Source organism: Drosophila rhopaloa, unplaced genomic scaffold, assembly GCF_018152115.1.
Source record: "Drosophila rhopaloa isolate 14029-0021.01 unplaced genomic scaffold, ASM1815211v1 contig_178, whole genome shotgun sequence".
In the NCBI taxonomy this organism is placed as follows: domain Eukaryota; kingdom Metazoa; phylum Arthropoda; class Insecta; order Diptera; family Drosophilidae; genus Drosophila; species Drosophila rhopaloa.
Window position 1 is genome coordinate 2,413,592 of NW_025335059.1, and position 18,493 is coordinate 2,432,084.

Here is an 18,493-nt window from a genome sequence, read left to right on the forward strand (position 1 = left end):
TAATACGGTTATGCCTGCAAGCATTTATTTGCCTTAGTTAGATTTTGTTTGTTGTGAAAATTTCATAAATATTTACGTGCTGTCAGCTGCAGTTTTACTTATTGTTTATGTCCCTTTAATACCTAACTGAATAAAAATCCCATTTGTGTGTGATGTGTGTGTTGAAAGTAGATATCCCTGTGCATTAAGACACTTAATTACTGATCCCTGCTGGGATACGATGCGTATACGCAATATATAATTCAATATTGCATCGTATAATTTACGTGATATCGAGGCCAAGCGGATTAATGAATATCGACAAATGCTGAAAGGGAATTATTTTCATTTCGACAAAAGCTGCTTTAACGCATCTTAGTTTTTAGTTTGAAACTCAATTTGTATTAGTTTGTGTACTTACCTAAGCTGCAAATGCAAGACTTGTATTTTCCTTGGTGATTATTGATTTATCTTGAACAAATATATATTTTCGTTGATGGTTTAAGCAGCTTAGTAAAATGTAAAATTTAATTTTAAGGTTTTAAAAGCCTTTTAGGCAAAGGCATCATATACATATGCTGCTATAGCATACATATATATGTTTTTATTGGCTTGTTCGTTTATAGCCTTATATATTTAAAGTATTTTTTTCCGAAGTAGAAAAAATTATAAAAAGTAAGTACTTTTAAATGGTAGAACATATTTAAAATTCTCAGGATATGTAAAATCAATGCATTAGACAAGGCTCTTATAAGGCAAAAAGGCTACCAAACTTTTCTGGCTTAACGAAACTTAAGTGCTGGCCAAAAAAGAGAAAAATGCCATTTTTAAATCAAATGAGAGCTGGTAAAATACATTTTCAATGCAAATAGTACCACAACGGGTAACTTTGATTTGAGTTCCAATGTAAACCGAAGCTCATAAGTTGCCGGCAGTTGAATATGCAGAATGATTATGTCTCCCTTCCTGAACTGGAGTAGATTAAAGACACCCAAGAAGCCACTCAAAGTCAACTTGAGGGCCTGGGCGAGCTGAGTGAGTGGATAAAGTCAGATGGGCACTCGAAAAGTTTTTAAAGTTTGTGCGCAACAATGAGATCCTTGTGCTGCAGCTGCAGCTCCTTTGCTCCTTTTCCTGCTGCTGCACCTTTTATCCTGATTTTGCAGTCAAAGTTGCTTGGCAACATTGCGCCAATTCAATTGATTTGCTCTTCGAGTGCAGTGCGTTTTTAAGAGCTAGTGCAAATAAAACTAATGCAATGTATGCCCCGAAAAGTTGGCTGGTTACACAGCCATTACAGAGATATCCTGGCCTTAATTAAACTGATTGATTCTCGGTTTTGGTGCTGGCCGCTTTTCTATTTTATTTTCCCGTAAAGCCAATACTGCTTTTCCTTTACAAATAAATGATCTAAGTCTGATTGTTAAAAAAATTAATTTTATTTGTTGAATGAACACTTGATCTGGGAAACTAAAAGTTATACTAGTTTTAGTTTCTATAAAAACATGCGAGAATATTTTACTGTGATGGCAAAATTTCTTATATAAAAGCATAAGATACGCTTTCTTAAAAATTGGAATTTTCCCGCATTTTCTTAAAGAAATGTTATTGTATCTTAAAAAAAACCCAGCTGAGTGGGGCTATTCAAGAAGAAGGTCAATAATTTATTAGCCTCTGCTTTTCGCAACGCATTTTTTATTGGCATTTTCAGTTTGCGTAACAAGTTTTGGCTAATTTATTACTCCCGACGACTCGTAAATTGTGCGGATGAGACTCGGTGCCCATCTAACATTTCCGCTGCCAAAATCCATGAGCGAGAATATCTGGTTCGTGTCCGGCTGCCATTCGCTGAGCAATGAGCACGTTAATGCTGAAATTTATGCTCCACAAACAACTCACGAATTTCATTTATTTTCGAGCGGAGTATTTTCAACAAGCTGGCTGCATAATCCCGCTTAATTAGCTTCAATTGTCGCTGTCATAAAGCGCATCCTCCCGGGACACTTAAGTGCCCAATTTGCAAATAAGTCAGTCGGCTTGGCAGGTGCCCTGGGCTCTCCTTGACATAACCTTTAGCTCATTGGCAAATTAATTAGCTGTCAATTTGCTGGAAAGTTTACTTGGGTTCCTTCGGTTGGGCCCAAGTTTAATTGCGTTTTTGTGCTTGAAGTGTGGGGACTTTGGCGGCTCATTATGACCAACTTTCAGGAGTTCTATTTGCAGTGACAACGAGTGAGTTGCGAGTTCCCAAAACAGACGCCACATGAATCAAACCGTTAAACTAACAAGACCCGAAAACTCACGCAACCCACGACATTTGCTAACGAGAACCCACAGAAAACCCATCGTGGTGGCGGGGCATTTGAGTTTATTGAAGCGTTATGAAATCTTGAAAGGCGGAAAATGTTATTTGTCTTTCCAGGAAAAGCTACAACAATGGCAACAACCACGAACATAAACGACACGCTCTTTGTGTGAAGGTGTCGGGTTTTACAAATCGGTGCGATGTGGGAATAAGCATCTGTTTCATGCAGGTTAGAATGATATACACCACTGGGCATTCCAAAATATCTCAGGGACCGGAACATCAATAAAGGCAAATGGAATCTGAAATGTTGTCTCACAATTTTTTTTATTTTTAAAAAATTCTCTTGGGGCTTAGTTGCGCAATCGAAATATGGTGATGTAATGGGATTAAACTACCAAAATCAATAACAATGTGGAGCAAAAATGTAAATGTATTTGTAGAAAAAAATATAAAAATCTTTGGGAATTGTTTTTTGTTTTACAAGTTTTTAAATGTTAAAGTAAAATTTTAGGTTAGTATTAATTAAACGATTTTAAAATAGAATAAATGACCAATACTAATATTATACGTTGTGATAAAAGCTTTACAAATTTTTAAATAATAAAAACCAGTTTAAGTTACAAACTTTTAAATCCAGTTGCAAGTACTTGAACGATGTTTTTCAATTAAACTTTGCCCGGGAACGTGTCACATTTTCGCCTGGAAACTGAACCGATTTAAGTGCTGTGGCCCACATAAATATGCACATACTAATGCTTGCTTCTGTTTGGTATATAAACGTATTTACGACACGTGCTAACTTTGATTGTCTTTGCTGAAAACATTCGTACTTTTATATAGATTCTGTCAATGCTAACTCGCAACTATCTCACGTTCTCCTCCCGGCGATAAATCAGATGTCCTTGCAGTCGGACTTCTTTGCCGTTTTCTTCTAGGCAACTTAAGTAGCGCAATCAACGTGAGTGCTTTTTCCAATTTTTCCTTGGAGCCTGTCGTTGCCATTACCTTATTTGGTCCTCTCTCTCTTGCTTTCCAGCACTGCATTTAAATAAAATACAAATCCAATTCATTGACCAGCTAAAAGCAAATTGAGTTATTTAATTTGCTCGGCAATTACACGAACTGGCTTCTCCGAACAATGGCTTGCAATTTGTTTCCCTTCACAGCGCTTTTGTGCCATTGTAGTTGTAAATTATTAACAGAATCTATATCCTTTATAGTGCCGGCTAATGCGATTTTATTCATTAGAGCAATGAAGTGAAACCATTTCACTATAGTAGATTTATATTGTAGGTTCTCCTTTAAAAATTTAAATACCCTGGTAATCACACCAAAAATTAATAGTAGCGTGCACTGCATATATATATAGTCAACTCAAGGGATGGATCCGTAATGATATAAATCAAATGGTTATACAAAAATCGATAGTATAGGTGTTTAGCTGCACAAAACAGTCATTATTTTGGCTGTGCATCTTAATTTGATAAAGTTAAAACAAATAACCCTCAAAAAAAATTATAAACTTAAAAAACGTGGAATTACTTCTTATAAGCAAAAACTGTTTTCATTTGCAATAACTGTGCATTCCAAAATTAAATGGTATCCACTGCAAATAGAAGATTTAGACGGGGCGAATGCCCCGCTGCACAATTGGCGTTGCATAAATAATGGCAACGAATTTTCTCTGACTTTCAGCCACTTCCACTTCCCCTTTTCCGGCGACAGTTTCCGCTGCAGAAACGCAAGTGTGCATTTCCGTTTGTTGCTTATTGCTAAAAGCATATCACTCCTCGATTGACAATAAGAAATGAAATTTGCTGACAGCACTGGCACACAAACCCCGACTTATGGGGAAAAAGGAGCTGCACAAAGCTCCATTTGCAATGCCATCAAAAATGTATGAATTTGTTGATTTGACGGAAGCAAATATTTGGCAGGCGGATGTATGTCCTCCTTTGGCCAGGAGCATCTGGAAAATGTATTTTATTTAGCCCGGCAAGACGCAGACATTCCGCATGCATAAAGCAATCGACTGCCAGCCCTTTGGCTCTTATTGATCGCCAGCCAAGGCCCATTTATCCAACCTCGCATGCAATTAGTTTGCGCTGCCAGCCAAATGCATCGGCATCAGCAAGCACTATACACATATACGAATATATAACTAAGGACATGCAAGCTAGCGTTATCAACCCCGCTGGCAGTAGCCAAAAAATATTTATACGCATATGCATAGTTCGGTGATTTCGCCATCCTCAACGAAATGCAATTTGCGGCGCAGCGCGTGCCCAATCTTTAATGTGGCATATTCCAATCGAACATTAAACCCATATGCTCGCCGACTGACAAAACGAAAAATTCAGAATAAAATTCAAAAAGATCGAAACGAGCAGAGGAGACGTTACTGTGAGAGATTGTGTCGTTGTAGTTTTATGCGATGGTGACGTCGATGCATTCGCCTAATGAGGCTAATGTAGATTCGTGTTTGTGCGTTCCTTTTGCACACGGTATTCCTGGGTGTAATCGAAATTCCTGATCTGTTTATAGTTTAGTTTATAGTTTATTTATAGGTTGTTGTAAAACCTTAAAGGTAATCTATTTTTATTTGGTAGCTATTCAATTATTACTAATATAATTTCATATTGTTTTACTCATTTTTGATACCCTCATAAGTATGCAATAAAATATTGTCAAATATGAAAATGTTACACACAATTGAATTATATACAAATAAATGTCTTTAAAAATACCCACATTTTTTTGTGTTTGACTATTCATTATATTAACTAGTTACTTTATAGTTTCAAGTTTACTACTAATATATATTGTAATTATTAAGTTTAAAGTTGAGACTTATACGGTTTTAGATTACGAGTCATGACGTTACCTTTAAAGCTTATATTGGGTATCTTATAGTCGATATTTTCCAACCTCCAGTGTGTGTTTGCTTGTGTTATTGTGTGTGTCTGTGTTACGCACGCAGACACTCTAAAAATGGCTGCTGCACACTGCTCAACTAAGCATATCGACGTCAATAAATCATCCAATAATGCGCTGATGCTGATGCAGTGCATGGCGCAAATGGCGCTGGAAACTCTCTGCTGTCTGCGGAATGGGAGCTAAGGGCTGGGAGTTCGTGGTGGAGTTTCCCAGATCCAGATGCCGATGCTGGATGCTGGATGCTGGGACCATGTCTTTAGCCATTTCCGTAGTAGTTACATACGAGATGCTCCTGCCCGCGCTGAGTGCTTTTTAACTTGATGCCCCGGCTGATGCTGATGCTAAGGCTGGAGCGACTGGCTTGCTTTGCTGCACTTATGTTTGCAGATTGTCAGCACAAAATGCGAAAGCGCAGAGCATTCCACAGATTGAATTTTATTCGGTTGCGGTTATTGCAGCCATTACGACTGCTCAAAGTGCACAGCAAAAAGTTACGTTCAAATTAGTACAATTCGAGGTCAGAAAAATAAATTAATAATAAGATACGATACGATGTGCTCAATCTTTTAATTTAATTGTTTATCAACTAATTAAGTTAAATATAATTTATTTAACAGAAAGAAAGTAATAAAGCAAGCTATGTTCTAACTGGAAATAGCTAGCTGATAATATGGAATAATATTTTATAGATTTAAAATTTAGCATGAAAAATAAACTTTAAACTCTGTAAAGTGCAAATAAGTTTCAATTAATTGTGTTTTAGTATTCCCAAGAATTTATATTTATACTCGAGTGTACGCGTGCTTTATACTCTCCAAAGTTGGCGGCGGGGTCGAGTGCTTGCATCAATTTACTGGATGGAGCTTATGTGCTGCCACTGCAAAGTGCCTGCCATTTGTTGGGATGAATTTCGCTGGCGTCAATGTTGTTTAGCCAGCAACCACAACCGAACCACAACCAACCACCCAACCATCCCAGCGCCCTCCGCCAAAGTTCATTAAGTTTCATTTGTTTTTTCCTGCAAACGCCCAGCTACTTAACAACTTGTCTTTACCAACGACCCACATTGGTGGGTGCGAAAAGGGTGGCTGGTGGGTGCTGTGGCAGCTAATCATTTTATCGTTAACGCCCCACTGCACCCACTTGCCCCCTTTGGGTTAGTCGCGTGAAAAATAGTTTCGTTATGGCAGACTGACTGACAATCTTCACAGATTTGCTGGCACCATTAATGCGATTTTAATGCTCCGATTTGATTGAGGCCAATTGACAGTTTGCTTGCGCGCGCTTACATCCTGTTTCCTGGCAGAGAAATCTCATAGAATAAATAAGTAGGAAGCAGTTTGCGATTAAATATAATTTCAGGTATGCTAACTTTCTCATAACATTTTACACAATTTAACCTCAAATGGCATAAAAATGATATGGTTATTAGCCTTGTTACCTTTTAACAGAATCTTATTTGTATTAGACCAGTAACTCTTACATTTTTACTTTGATTATTTTTATTTTTAGACCAAATATTTATTAATGAAAGATAAAATAAAATTCACACAAATAAATTCTTTATCAGCCAAAAACAGCAAAACTTTTATTATACATCTTCAGGTGAAAATATAAATTTGTAAATGTTCTTTGTGTCCTACGCAAATGTTTTTAAAACATTGAAACACTCCTCCTTTATTTGTTCCCTATGAAAATGTTTTTAAAACATTGAAACCCTGCTGCTGCATCCTCAATTAAGCGCTATTACACAACATTTTCCAGCTGCCTACGCATCCTGTACACCTTTGCACCTTCATCCGACCACATGCAGACCACTGGCCATCCACCAGGTGAGTCGAACGTTTAATTAGACTAATTAAACCCCGACAGGAGAAGCTGCATTAATAAGCTGCAGTTCGCAGCTGAGCTGAGCCACATTGACCCGCAAATCTACGCTCGCCGGAGCCAGTTCGGTTATGCAAATCAAGACAACGTCTCTGGATTTGAACGACAGCATGTGGCTGTGGCCAGGGCCTTTCAGTTGCAGCCAGAAATTGTCAATTTGGAATGCGAAATTCTGGGGGACAGCCCTGGCAATTAACGCAATAATTGTCCTCCAGCATTTTCATCCCACTTAGACGTTTTTGTTCAGCCCAACTTGGCATACAAATAATGCTTGAGTAATTGCATACATATTTTATGCATATTATTAGCATGCATGGGAAATGAGAGTACTTCAAAGCTTTAGGGATAATCGGGACCTGGGAGAGGCTTTCTTGTCAAGCACATTTTGTACAAAGACTTTCTGCATTTTGCCTTTTAAAATATTGCGACTCGTTCTCAATTTCTTAGAATTTGCATTTCTGCCTTTGACAACACTTTTTTTTACTTTTGCCTCGGTTGTATTTCTTTGGCAGTCGCTCTCTATTGACATGGGACTGTGTCCGTCCAGCTGTCCGTACGTCCATTTGTCCGGCGGAGTAAGTAGCCGGAGTCCTGGGCCCGGCTGTGAATTTCCGTTTCCGGTGGCCTGCGACACGCTTTGCAGCAGCACTCAAGCGCAAAAAGTGCCTTTCAACTTATTTTCCTGTTTCCATTGCGCCATTTTCCTTCGATGGTCCTTCTCGGGGGATCTCTTTCCCTGGGAGTCAGTGAGTGTCCCCTTTGTTTCGTATTTTTTTCTGATTAGATTTTTATTCTCATGAATTTTCATTTCCGTTCTTGAATTTTTTATACGAACATACGTCCATCGCTTTATCTGTTCGTGTTGAATTCCTTCACAGAGAACAAAGCCTTTAGGTTTCATTACAAATTAAGCATATATTTTCTGAACCAATACAAGCCTAAACTCGGCTTTTCAATTATATTTATTGACTCTTTTATATAAAATCTATTTAATAAAAAATACAATTTATTTATCTACAAATTCTTTTTCAGTGCTGTAATTGCTGAAGATAAAAACAGGAAGTGCGGGGTCAAATAAATAAATAAGAAATGTTAGATGGAAAGTGTATCTGGCGGATATCCTTCGTATCGATAACTGTCTGTGTATTGTATTTGATACTGCGTATGTATCCGTATCTTTAGCCGCATTCTGTCTCTGCGCTGCTTTATTCCCCGGCGTGCGACTTAATGCACATTTCAAATTACCGGGCAGTTGTTGACCTGATTACAAAGCTGTTCCCTCCGGCACCAGTTACCTTCCCTCCACTTTTTACATCCACTGCAACCGGTTATTAATTTAGCGCCGCTTTAATTAAACAGGACATTTTTTGCCTTACAAGCTTGCGATAATGGTTTTGTGGGCAAAATTATAATAACATTGATTACCTGGGCGCCGTAGGGGAAGGTCGATCTGGGAGGGGTAAAAGTTTACGAAATAACCCCCATTGTGCGGCCTGTTTATCGAACCGAAATTAATTAGAGATTTTAAAGGGCAAGGTATAAGCATAGTTTGCCGCCCGTTGATGAATTTAAGCCAATGGAGTGGATAAGAGGATATGTGTAAGGCAACGAGCCGCTCAGGATAATTTTATTGAGTCTATTTCTGGAGTATTTCTTTAAGGTTTATTAATGTAGGAAAATTGTCCATGAAAGTTGCTTAGCAACATAACAGAACAAATCAAAATATTTATTTCACAATTAATATTTGTTAAGTACTTACTTGTTTTCAATCATTTTTATTCTTCTTGTTACATACATGAAATTTTACAATTTTCGTTTTAATATAATGCAATTTTCTTGTTATTGTTTTCTTTAAGCTTAAAATAAAATGATTTTTCTGTTTTGTTTTCATTATCTAATAAAACCGCCAAATATTCTTAAAAATAACCAACACACTATTGCCATACATGAACGACTTTCGTGCTGCTGGCATAAATGTTTATACCCGTTACTCGTAGAGTAAAAGGGTATATTGTATTCGTGCAAAAGTATGTAACAGCGAGAAGGAAGCGTTTCCGACCCTATAAAGTATATATATTCTTGATCAGGATCACTAGCCGAGTCGATCTAGCCATGTCCGTCTGTCCGTCTGTCCGTCTGTCCGTCTGTCTGTCCGTGTCTGTCTGTGTCTGTCTGTCTGTCTGTCTGTCTGTCTGTCTGTCTGTCCGTATGAACGCTGAGATCTCGGAAACTATAAAAGCTAGAAGATTGGCATTTTGCATGTAGATTTTGAAGTTCCTACGCAGCGCAAGTTTGTTTCAAAATGGTGCCACGCCCCTTTTAACGCCCACAATCGCTTATATACGATTTTAAAAATTTAAATATTTCGGAAAAGTAAAAATGCAGTTTTATTGTGTTTATCAATACCTATCGAAATGTAGAAGAAATTTTTCAAATCGGACCATTCGTTAAAAAGTTATGCGTGATCAAAGTTTCTGTCTCCATCTCCCTCGCACTCCCTTTACCTGAGTAACGGGTATCTGATAGTCGGGGCACCCGACTATAGCGTTCTCTCTTGTTTCAATTTGAATTTGTCGCTGTACAGTCAATTGGCTTTATTTCCAGTTGAATCGGTTTCCATGCACCCCAGGCAATAGAGACGACTCCCAGATGCGGCATCATCGATGACAACTGCACACAAGACGAACCCACATGAAACTGGAAACCGATCAACGTTCGAATGAGCAAAAACAAAGGCCAGAATGGAGGAGTGAAAAGTGCTCGACATAAAAGAAAAAGTTGAGCGACATCAAAAAAAGCTGGAACAAATTACCAATTCTAAGTTTGGGGGTGGAAAACTGCTCCGTAAGGATACGCAATTGGACAGTGGCGGTATGTTGAATTTGCAAAGGGGCCCAGAAAATAAATCTATAATAGACTAATTGTTCATTAAGTTTTACTTACGCTGAGAACCATAGAAATTCTGAAATAGCATTAAAAGCAGCTTAATACTTGATACTATTCATATTTTGAAGTTAAATATACTACTAATAAAAAAACATAAGTAAAGCAAATAACTTACAATGAATATTCATATAAAGTTCTATGTATTCTTTGAATTTAATGTTTAAAGGCCAATGTGTTTTAATTTAAGACCTCTGTACGCCCCTGTTATCCATTGCCTTTATTTTTTCTGTGGCGTTAGAAACAGTTTAATTCAATTGAATGCTTAAACGAGGACCAAGAGAGTGCGACAAAGGCTTTTGTGTTAAATAGTTGAACGGTGCCAGGAATTATAATGAATCCAACACCGCACATGTTGCCCGCTGTGGGTGGATAAACCTGTGATAATTCAAATAATCAGGGAGCGGCAGCATCCGGCATTCGCATTCGCATTCGCATCCACATCCCGGCAGCCAGTCAGCCAGTCAGCCAGGCAATGCAAAAGCACTTTATTTAAGTGAGTCCCACATGAATTGCACTTGGCTGTGCGTCCCCCTAACCGACGAATGTCTGTATGTTTGTCTGGTCGTCTGGCTCCCCTGACTGTTTGTATTTGTAACACTTCTTTGCATTTTTTATGCCCTGTCTTTATAAAGGATGCACACAGCCAGTCAACTCTTTGGTTCGTGGTGCTCCATCTCCATCGCTGTGGATACAACACCCCTCCAAGCCCCACCATCCAGTGTGCAGCATCAAGTGCCTTTGGCAGCAGCTGTTTGGCATTTCTGTGGCAGCGGTTGTGGCTGAGCTGCGGTTCAGTTCCTGATTCTGATTCTGATTCTCAGTTCGCAGTAAATTCCACTTCCACGGTCCACGCCTGCTCATTATGTTAAGTTAGCTTAGCCTTTGCCTGCGCTTTGCTGTTGCAAACCAGTTACAGACCAAAGAACTTAATTTCATTCAACAATAATCACTTTAATGAAAGCAAAATAAAACAGTTTCCCAAAAATCCAAAACCAATAACAGCATTTTCGTATTTTTTTTAGTTTAATTATTTTGTGAAAACTTAATATTTAAATAAGAATTTTCTTCCAAGCCAAGATTTTAAATAAACAAATAGTGAAGCAATTAATTTATGATTTATTCTAATAGTATTTTATTCACTAGCTTTTTTAATAAGAAGGCAATAAAAAATTTACAATGTTTAGGTTTAAGCAATATTTGAATTCATAATGAGATTACAATGCATTACGAACAGGTGAATACATTTCGACAACCAGAGTGCACATAAAATATGTTCAAAATTCGGAAAAATATTTATTGTTAGAGAGTCTGTGCTGTCTTGCTGTTCTATGTATTTTGCAATTTCTTTCAGGCATAAATCAACAGGACGTCATCGGCAAGGCAAAGGCCAGGAAATGTCCTGTCATTTTGTATTAAAACAGTTGCAGTAATTTATGACAAGACATGCAGTGGGTTTACCTTTAGTAATTTGAGAATTTTAATTAAAGGCACTGAAGAGCAGCAGCAGGCTGCATTTCAATCTACGCACTCGATGAGACGTGTGTGGTGAATGGGGAAGGGGGTCAAAGGACCATACGATGGAAGGACTCGCACAGTTGGGTGCCATGTGCAAATGCATCGAGGGACATTTGCATTTGCCCGGCATTTGTAGATAATGTCCTGCGCCCAGGAGGACAACCAAACTGGACTATCTCTGGCATATACACTCAAAAAATTAAATATTACACAGAACTGGAATATTTATTGTTAATTTTTAGCCACTTATTGCTGGTTATGTTATTATAATGTTAATTTTATTCTTAAGAGAGAACTATAATTGGAAAAAAAGGTGTTTTTTACTTATGCAAGTACTATCTCTAGCTTACGAATATTCTTATAACTAGATTGACCCTTTTCTCTGAGTGTGGAGCAGAGCGAAGGCCAGGCTATCGAGGTCGTTATTAAATGCAAGTGCATCAGCAGTGCGGTTGCCTAGCGTCCTGCTTTTGTGTGGCCTGCATGAGTCCACTGCACTGAGAAGAAACATTATGATAGCTAATAATATGGTTCTTAGATCTTGAATATAATCTAAGAAAAGAAAATTGATTATGTTAAAGTCCAGTAATTAAAAATTCCAACTGAAGGGTAAAAACTAATACCTTAAAATTTTTTATTATTTTCCAAGTGAAATTTATTATTCCATTTTCTCTAAGTGTACGTGTGTCCTGCGAGCCTGTGTTGCAGAGTGTGCTTCCTGTGTGCATTACAACTACATGGAAGCAAGGCGGGTGCTTGTACTACTAACCTCTTGCAATTTTCGGTTTTGAATTTGCTTAAATTGCATTATTGTCCTTGTTGTTGCTGGTGGTTTGTATCTACCGTGGTTGTTGTTGCTGTCGATGGTGGTGGTGCCACCAGAATCTGATTGCCTGCCTTTGTGTTTGCCGCCCAAACTTATCCCCTTGTCCAATTTTGTGCTTATTTGTTGTAGGCTTGCCAGCCTTGCAGCTTTAACTAATTGAAATCGATTTTGGCCAAGTCCTTAGTCAGCGACGCATAAGGACACGACCAAAAGGTTTCCGAGTTCGCTCGACGAGAATCAAGAATCATGTCAGCGTTAAGCCCAAATACGACAAATGCAAAGTGACTGTCAGGAGTGCGGTTGCAGAATCGATTTTTGGTGATTTTCGCATTCGGTTGCAAATGAAGCAAATGCCTAATAAAACTTGCATGTGCCTTAAGTGCACTTCAACTTTCAACTGGCAGAGAAAGCTGCTTTATACACTTTCACCAAGGTCTGAAAACATTGTAAAACCATACTTTTAGCATCAAAAATGCGAGACACAAATAACAGATTATACTTTTTAAAATAGCTCGTTACTTTCTAGCTGAGCCTAAGAGTTAAGTATTTCCAGTACATTTTTTATACCCTTGCAGAGGGTATTATAATTTTGGTCAAAAGTGTGCAACGCAGTGAAGGAGACATCTCCGACCCTATAAAGTATATATATTCTTGATCAGGATCACCTCCTGAGTTGATATAGCCATGTCCGTCTGTCCGTCTGTCTGTCCGTCTGTCTGTTTCTACGCAAACTAGTCTCTCAGTTTTAAAGCTATCGAGTTCAAACTTTGCACACCCTTCTTTCCTTTGCACGCAGTTATATGTCGGAACGGCCGGGATCGGCCGACTATATCCTATAGCTGCCATATAACTGATTGATCGGAAATGCCATAACTTTGGTGTTTGTAAAGTTAGGAAGTTGGAAATTTCTATGGGTTTTACATTTGGCCAATAAATCCGACCTACCAAATTTCATAAGGATCGGCCGACTATATCCTATAGCTGCCATATAACTGATTGATCGGAAATGCCATAACTTTGGTGTTTGTTAAGTTAGGAAGTTGGGATTTTCTATGGGTTTTATATTTGGCCAATAAATCCGACCTACCAAATTTCATAGGATCAGCCGACTATATCCTATAGCCGCCATATAACTGATTGATCGGAATAACTTTGGTGTTTGTTAAGTTAGGAAGTTGGGATTTTTTATGAGTATTAAGAATGCATCATATGAATAATTTTGGAGAATATAATTTACAGAGTATTCTGCAAGGGTATATCAACTTCGGCTCCGCCCGAATTAAGCTTTCCTTTATTGTTATATACACAAATATGTTTCCTCTAAACAACATCTTAGTTAAACCCACAATTTCGATATATACTTGTACATTCAATAAAATTTATTTTTAAGTTATACAATTTCTAAAGTATTAATCCTATCAAAAGAAATTATTTTTCTTTTATTTTTTTCAATTTTCTGGTAGTTAATTGTTTTCAATTCTTAGTGCATTCACTCATTGGGGATGCGGTCTGTGTTTTCATGCTTAATTAGATGGCAATCGAAACCACAGGGCGTAGGGGCATGCCATGTTATAATTAATAGCAGCCGAGCCAAACAGAAAAGCAGACCTGCACAATTGCACAACATGCAGCCAATTACTGCTTTGATTAAGCAAGTCCTTGTAAAATAAGGGGAACCCCAAAACTTTCCCTCTTTAAGTACACACGCCTCCAAAATGTGTGCTCTCCAAATACAGTTCGATACGTGAATTGGAAACTTTGCAATCGGCTTCATGTTAATTAGCAAAAGTTTTGCGTTTGGCTTAGATTCAACAATCTAGGCATCCGGTTAAGTGTTTGGATACTCGAAGCCCACAAATATCAGTGGCTTTAGGCGTCTAAAACTGAGTTTTTCGATAATTGCAATAGTTACTAACACAAATAATTTTTATACTTTCAATTAAAATATGAATTGAAATTCGATAAATTTTTCTTAATATGTACAACATTTTAAATTTTACTTTTCTATTTAACCTTCTGTCATTTTCAAATCAAAATCTTTTAAAACCATAACCTCATCTTATCTTTGATGATACCAACCTCTGATGCAATTATTGATGTTCCATGTTTTAACCCCATATGCTCCCAACTCTTTCGTAATCCCATCAGATTTGACTGGCTGTGTGTCACAGTGCCAAGCGCACATACGGATCCGGATGTTACCTTACTGACATGACTTCGAAAAAGTTGGAAACATTTGTGAAAATTGACAAAGTTTCAAGTCAGCAACAAACAGCTGGTAAACAGTGCAGCATCATGCCATGCATGTTTAATATCTCTCTGAGTGAGTTTGTTTGCACATTGAAAAAAATTAGATCAAGGGTCAGACCGATTGTCAGTTTCAATTGAATTTAAGGCACTCTAAGTAGAGATTAAAAATATGTATATGTCACTAAAGTGAGCTTAATTAATTTTATTTAAAAGTATTTAAAGAACAAATATTTCAATTAAAGTTTTTAAGCACTTTCCAAAATGAAAAAGTTCAAGGCGGCGAGCAAAGCAAAATATAAATGGTAAGAAATCTATTTTAAAAATTTTGATTTACTAAAATGAATAGGTATACTTACTTCTTTAAAAAATAGTATTTTTTGTTATATAATTTGGTTTTTGTAAAATAATATTTTTTTTTTAATTGACCCTGATATTATGAAAGTTTTCCAGTGTATCTGTGAAAGGTATGCGTGTGCCTGTGTGTCAAAGGCATCTTGTGGTTGAGTTTACCTAGTGAAATTGAAGCCGCATTGTGGCGACCATCGCCAACTCCAACTTCCACTGATTGCCTAACTGATGTGCGTTTCCACATATATATCTACTCCATCTCCCAGTTGGGTTTCGGGCAGTATGGAATGGCGAAGTTTGTCTGGATGGCGACCGCTGGCTTGTGGTTAGACTGCACTGTATTTGATTGATTTGGTTTGCTCTCATTTGCTTGCATAAATATTTGCACAGCTCTGAAACGGGGGAAACGGAAATCGACATTGGGGCCTTGGAAGAGGGGGGAAAATAGAATACTGACCAGTTAAGTGGAACATTTTTGCCCAACTGCCTGTTGGCATTGGACAAATTTGGTTTTAATGAAATTACCACGATTTGATTTTGTTTATTTTTACACTTCTTTTATTTAATTAATTTGCCGTATTTGGTTTTCGGTCTCTGCCGCATTTCATCTCCGCTCATATATTAATTTAGTTGTATTTCGTATGTATCTATTTTACCTATGGTGGCAATACAATTTAATTGCTGATTATCTACTTTTAATTAAATTCCATAATGATTACTTTTCCAATAAATGCAAAGAAAAATGAAAAAACGCAATGACATCGATGAAATAAACAGCATTTATGAGTGCTCCGAAAGTGTCAATCGAGTTACGCAGTTCATTAACCTGACATGTTTTTTGCATCAACGTGTACTTCAGAACAGTTTAATTTATCACAACAAATTGAATTACATATATGTGTATATATATTGATAGTATTACTAGCTAGTAAATACTGTTCAACTCGTCTCGTAACGATTATAATCTTCAATATCAATCGAAATCGCTAGCAACATAAGTTGGGAGCATCAATAGTCAGTTGGATCTTTAAAGATAAAGTCTCTAGATATAGTCTTTAATTTTCTCGATCAAGTATGCGAGAACTTTGGGTGCCATCTTACAAACTAATTTTCTCGACTACCACGTTCATGCGGGCTTTTATTTGCAAACAAATAATATATTGAATTATTTATCAGTCATAAAAACATTACTTATTAAGGGTGCGAAATTTACAATAAATGGTATAAAATTTGTAAAACTGCGTATTTAACAATAATTATTATGAATTTATAAGCAGAAGTTCAGAAAATAAATGGATATTATCCCTATAAACAGAAAGTTAATTATTTACAATTAATTTTATTTGGCAAATGGCAGCCCCATGAACGTGCTAATTGTTTACACTTATTGAACAACACTTAAGATCTTAACTAAATGCATTTAAATGCCACAGTTCGTGTGTCATCGTGTGTGTATTTCTCAGAGTGTCACTGTCAAGCACAGTGAGTACTATTATACGTGTATCGTGTACTCTTGCCGCTCCTGTTCCTTCTTCTCGTGATACCTAGAGGTTCGCAGTACTGGTTAGTATTGGCTTTGGTTCAAGTGCAAGATCAAGTTCAAGTTCGGGGTAGGTAGACGCTACAGGCATGCAACACAAGCTACGGTCAAGCACTTTTGGGCGGCATTATGAATTCGAGGCTTCGGATACCTTACCTTGCCAACAGTGAGGTCAACTCCTCGCGGTCCATCTTGGCCAGCTGAGCTTCCCCGGTACTCTCCATCACGCGCTGCACCTCCAGATCCAGTGCCCGCTGCTCCCGCTCGCAGTCGCTCTGGTCGCCCGGCTCCCGGCCGTCGTGGAATCCGGCCGGCGGTCGGAATCCGCCGGAAAGGTCGACCCCCGCCCCCGCCATCGCGGCTATGGAGGCGGCCAGGGAGGCCGCGGTCTCCGCATCGACCTCACTGTCTAAACTAAAGATTCGGGGTGGGTGAAATCGTCAAAAGATTTTCATTTATAAGTCTAAAATCGAGTCAGCATCTAGCCATCTAGTCTGCAGTAGGTATGACATTCACTTGTGCTACACTATCTAAATAAAATTGTGAAACAGAACTGCTTATTTAGAAAAGGCCACCATACTTGTGCACCCTTTTTAAATGTTTTCTATTTAAAACGCAAAAATATTTATTTACTTTCAAAAATAAAAACTGGTAATGTATTTTAATGTCTAAAATAATAAAGGAAAATAAATAATACTTTACAATTTGTAAGCTGTTTGTTATTTAAAACGATTGGCAGTAAAATAATATTTTGAAATTGGAAAATATTGCATTTTAAAATGTGACTGAATGATTTTCCGACTCCTTGTAAATCTCTAGAATATTTATTTGTGAGTACCATATCCTACTTTGCTGTTTACTATTTTTAATTTTTTTCATTGTTTTTGGTAATTAAATTTGGATTTGTTAGGGTTTAGGTACCTGAACTACCTGTTGCTACTACCAGGGCACTTTCTTCGCTCCAACGTTTGGTTGCTGGGCTGTTGTGCGGCGCTTCCGTGCTTCCGGCTTCGCTGACCGGCGCTCCGCTTCTCGCCGGGAGCCCCTCCCCCTCCACCGCCACCGCCTCCGCCGCCGCCCAATCCCATGGCCATGCCCATTCCAAGGACATGGCGGGGGGTGTTGTGGCGACGCTCGGGCCCCGGCGATCCCTGGTCATTATTGGACTCGGTGCTGGAATCTGGTCGAAACATATCTGAAAGATTGATGTGGTGTACAATAAAGTATTATTAAATTATTAATAAAAAGTTATTTATATTATATTGTATACTTCTTTAGAAAAAAAAACATTTATTCATTTTAATGTATTTATCTTAATGTTATTAAGTATACGCACCTACGACCGCACGACCATCGCTGCTGCGCGACGACTTGCAGGGCACTCGGTAGGTGGGCATGTTGGAGAACTCGGTGCTGGGACTGATGCTCGTATCCGATTCCGAACCGGCCACCACTCCGCTGCAGGCGCCGCTGCTCTTGGTGCTCCGCCCTCCATTGGATTTCTTCGAGTGTCCCGCCTGCGAACCGGCCACTATCGTCATCGACTTGCTCAGCGTGGACTCATCTAAGCATGAAAACATTATGTCATGCATTTATTATTCTACATATCAATTTGAGGCTGAGGATTACCATTTCATTAAATCTAAGCCTTTATTAAAAGCAATTATTATGATAACATCTCTGTCACAAACTGATTGCTCGTTTTATTCAACAACCGTACAAACAATAATTTTGTGTGACAGCGTAGATTTAAATACATTCATTTTCTGTCACTCAAACCAAATTTAGTTCGGCGTAAAATTACTGAAATGACTTCTGCAAATTTGTCCTTAATAACATGAACGGTAAAGAGAACTCACTTCGTTCTATCCCTTTCGTTTTATCAAATCTACATTTTAAATCATTTTAAAATTATATAATTTACAATCATCCTATTTTATCAAACATATTATAACAT

The 18,493-nt window shown here is 37.9% G+C and overlaps 1 protein-coding gene across 4 annotated transcripts in view; it reads right to left on the bottom strand.

Moving 5' to 3' along the window:
- Window positions 1-15,548: 15,548 nt before the first annotated feature.
- The window catches only part of LOC108037332 (Down syndrome cell adhesion molecule-like protein Dscam2), a 34,947-nt gene continuing 32,002 nt past the window's right edge, over window positions 15,549-18,493 (bottom strand). For 3 of the 4 annotated variants that reach the window (XM_044459111.1, XM_044459112.1, XM_044459110.1), the window contains 3 exons: window positions 17,873-18,100; window positions 17,458-17,731; window positions 16,852-16,950 (listed from right to left, as the gene is read on the bottom strand). In XM_044459111.1, coding sequence (XP_044315046.1) covers window positions 17,463-17,731; window positions 17,873-18,100 — 497 coding nt within the window. In that variant the 3' untranslated portion in view covers window positions 16,852-16,950; window positions 17,458-17,462. Of the gene's footprint in view, window positions 16,541-16,692; window positions 16,951-17,457; window positions 17,732-17,872; window positions 18,101-18,493 lie in introns of those variants that run through there. The other variant, XM_044459113.1, reaches the window with a different exon arrangement.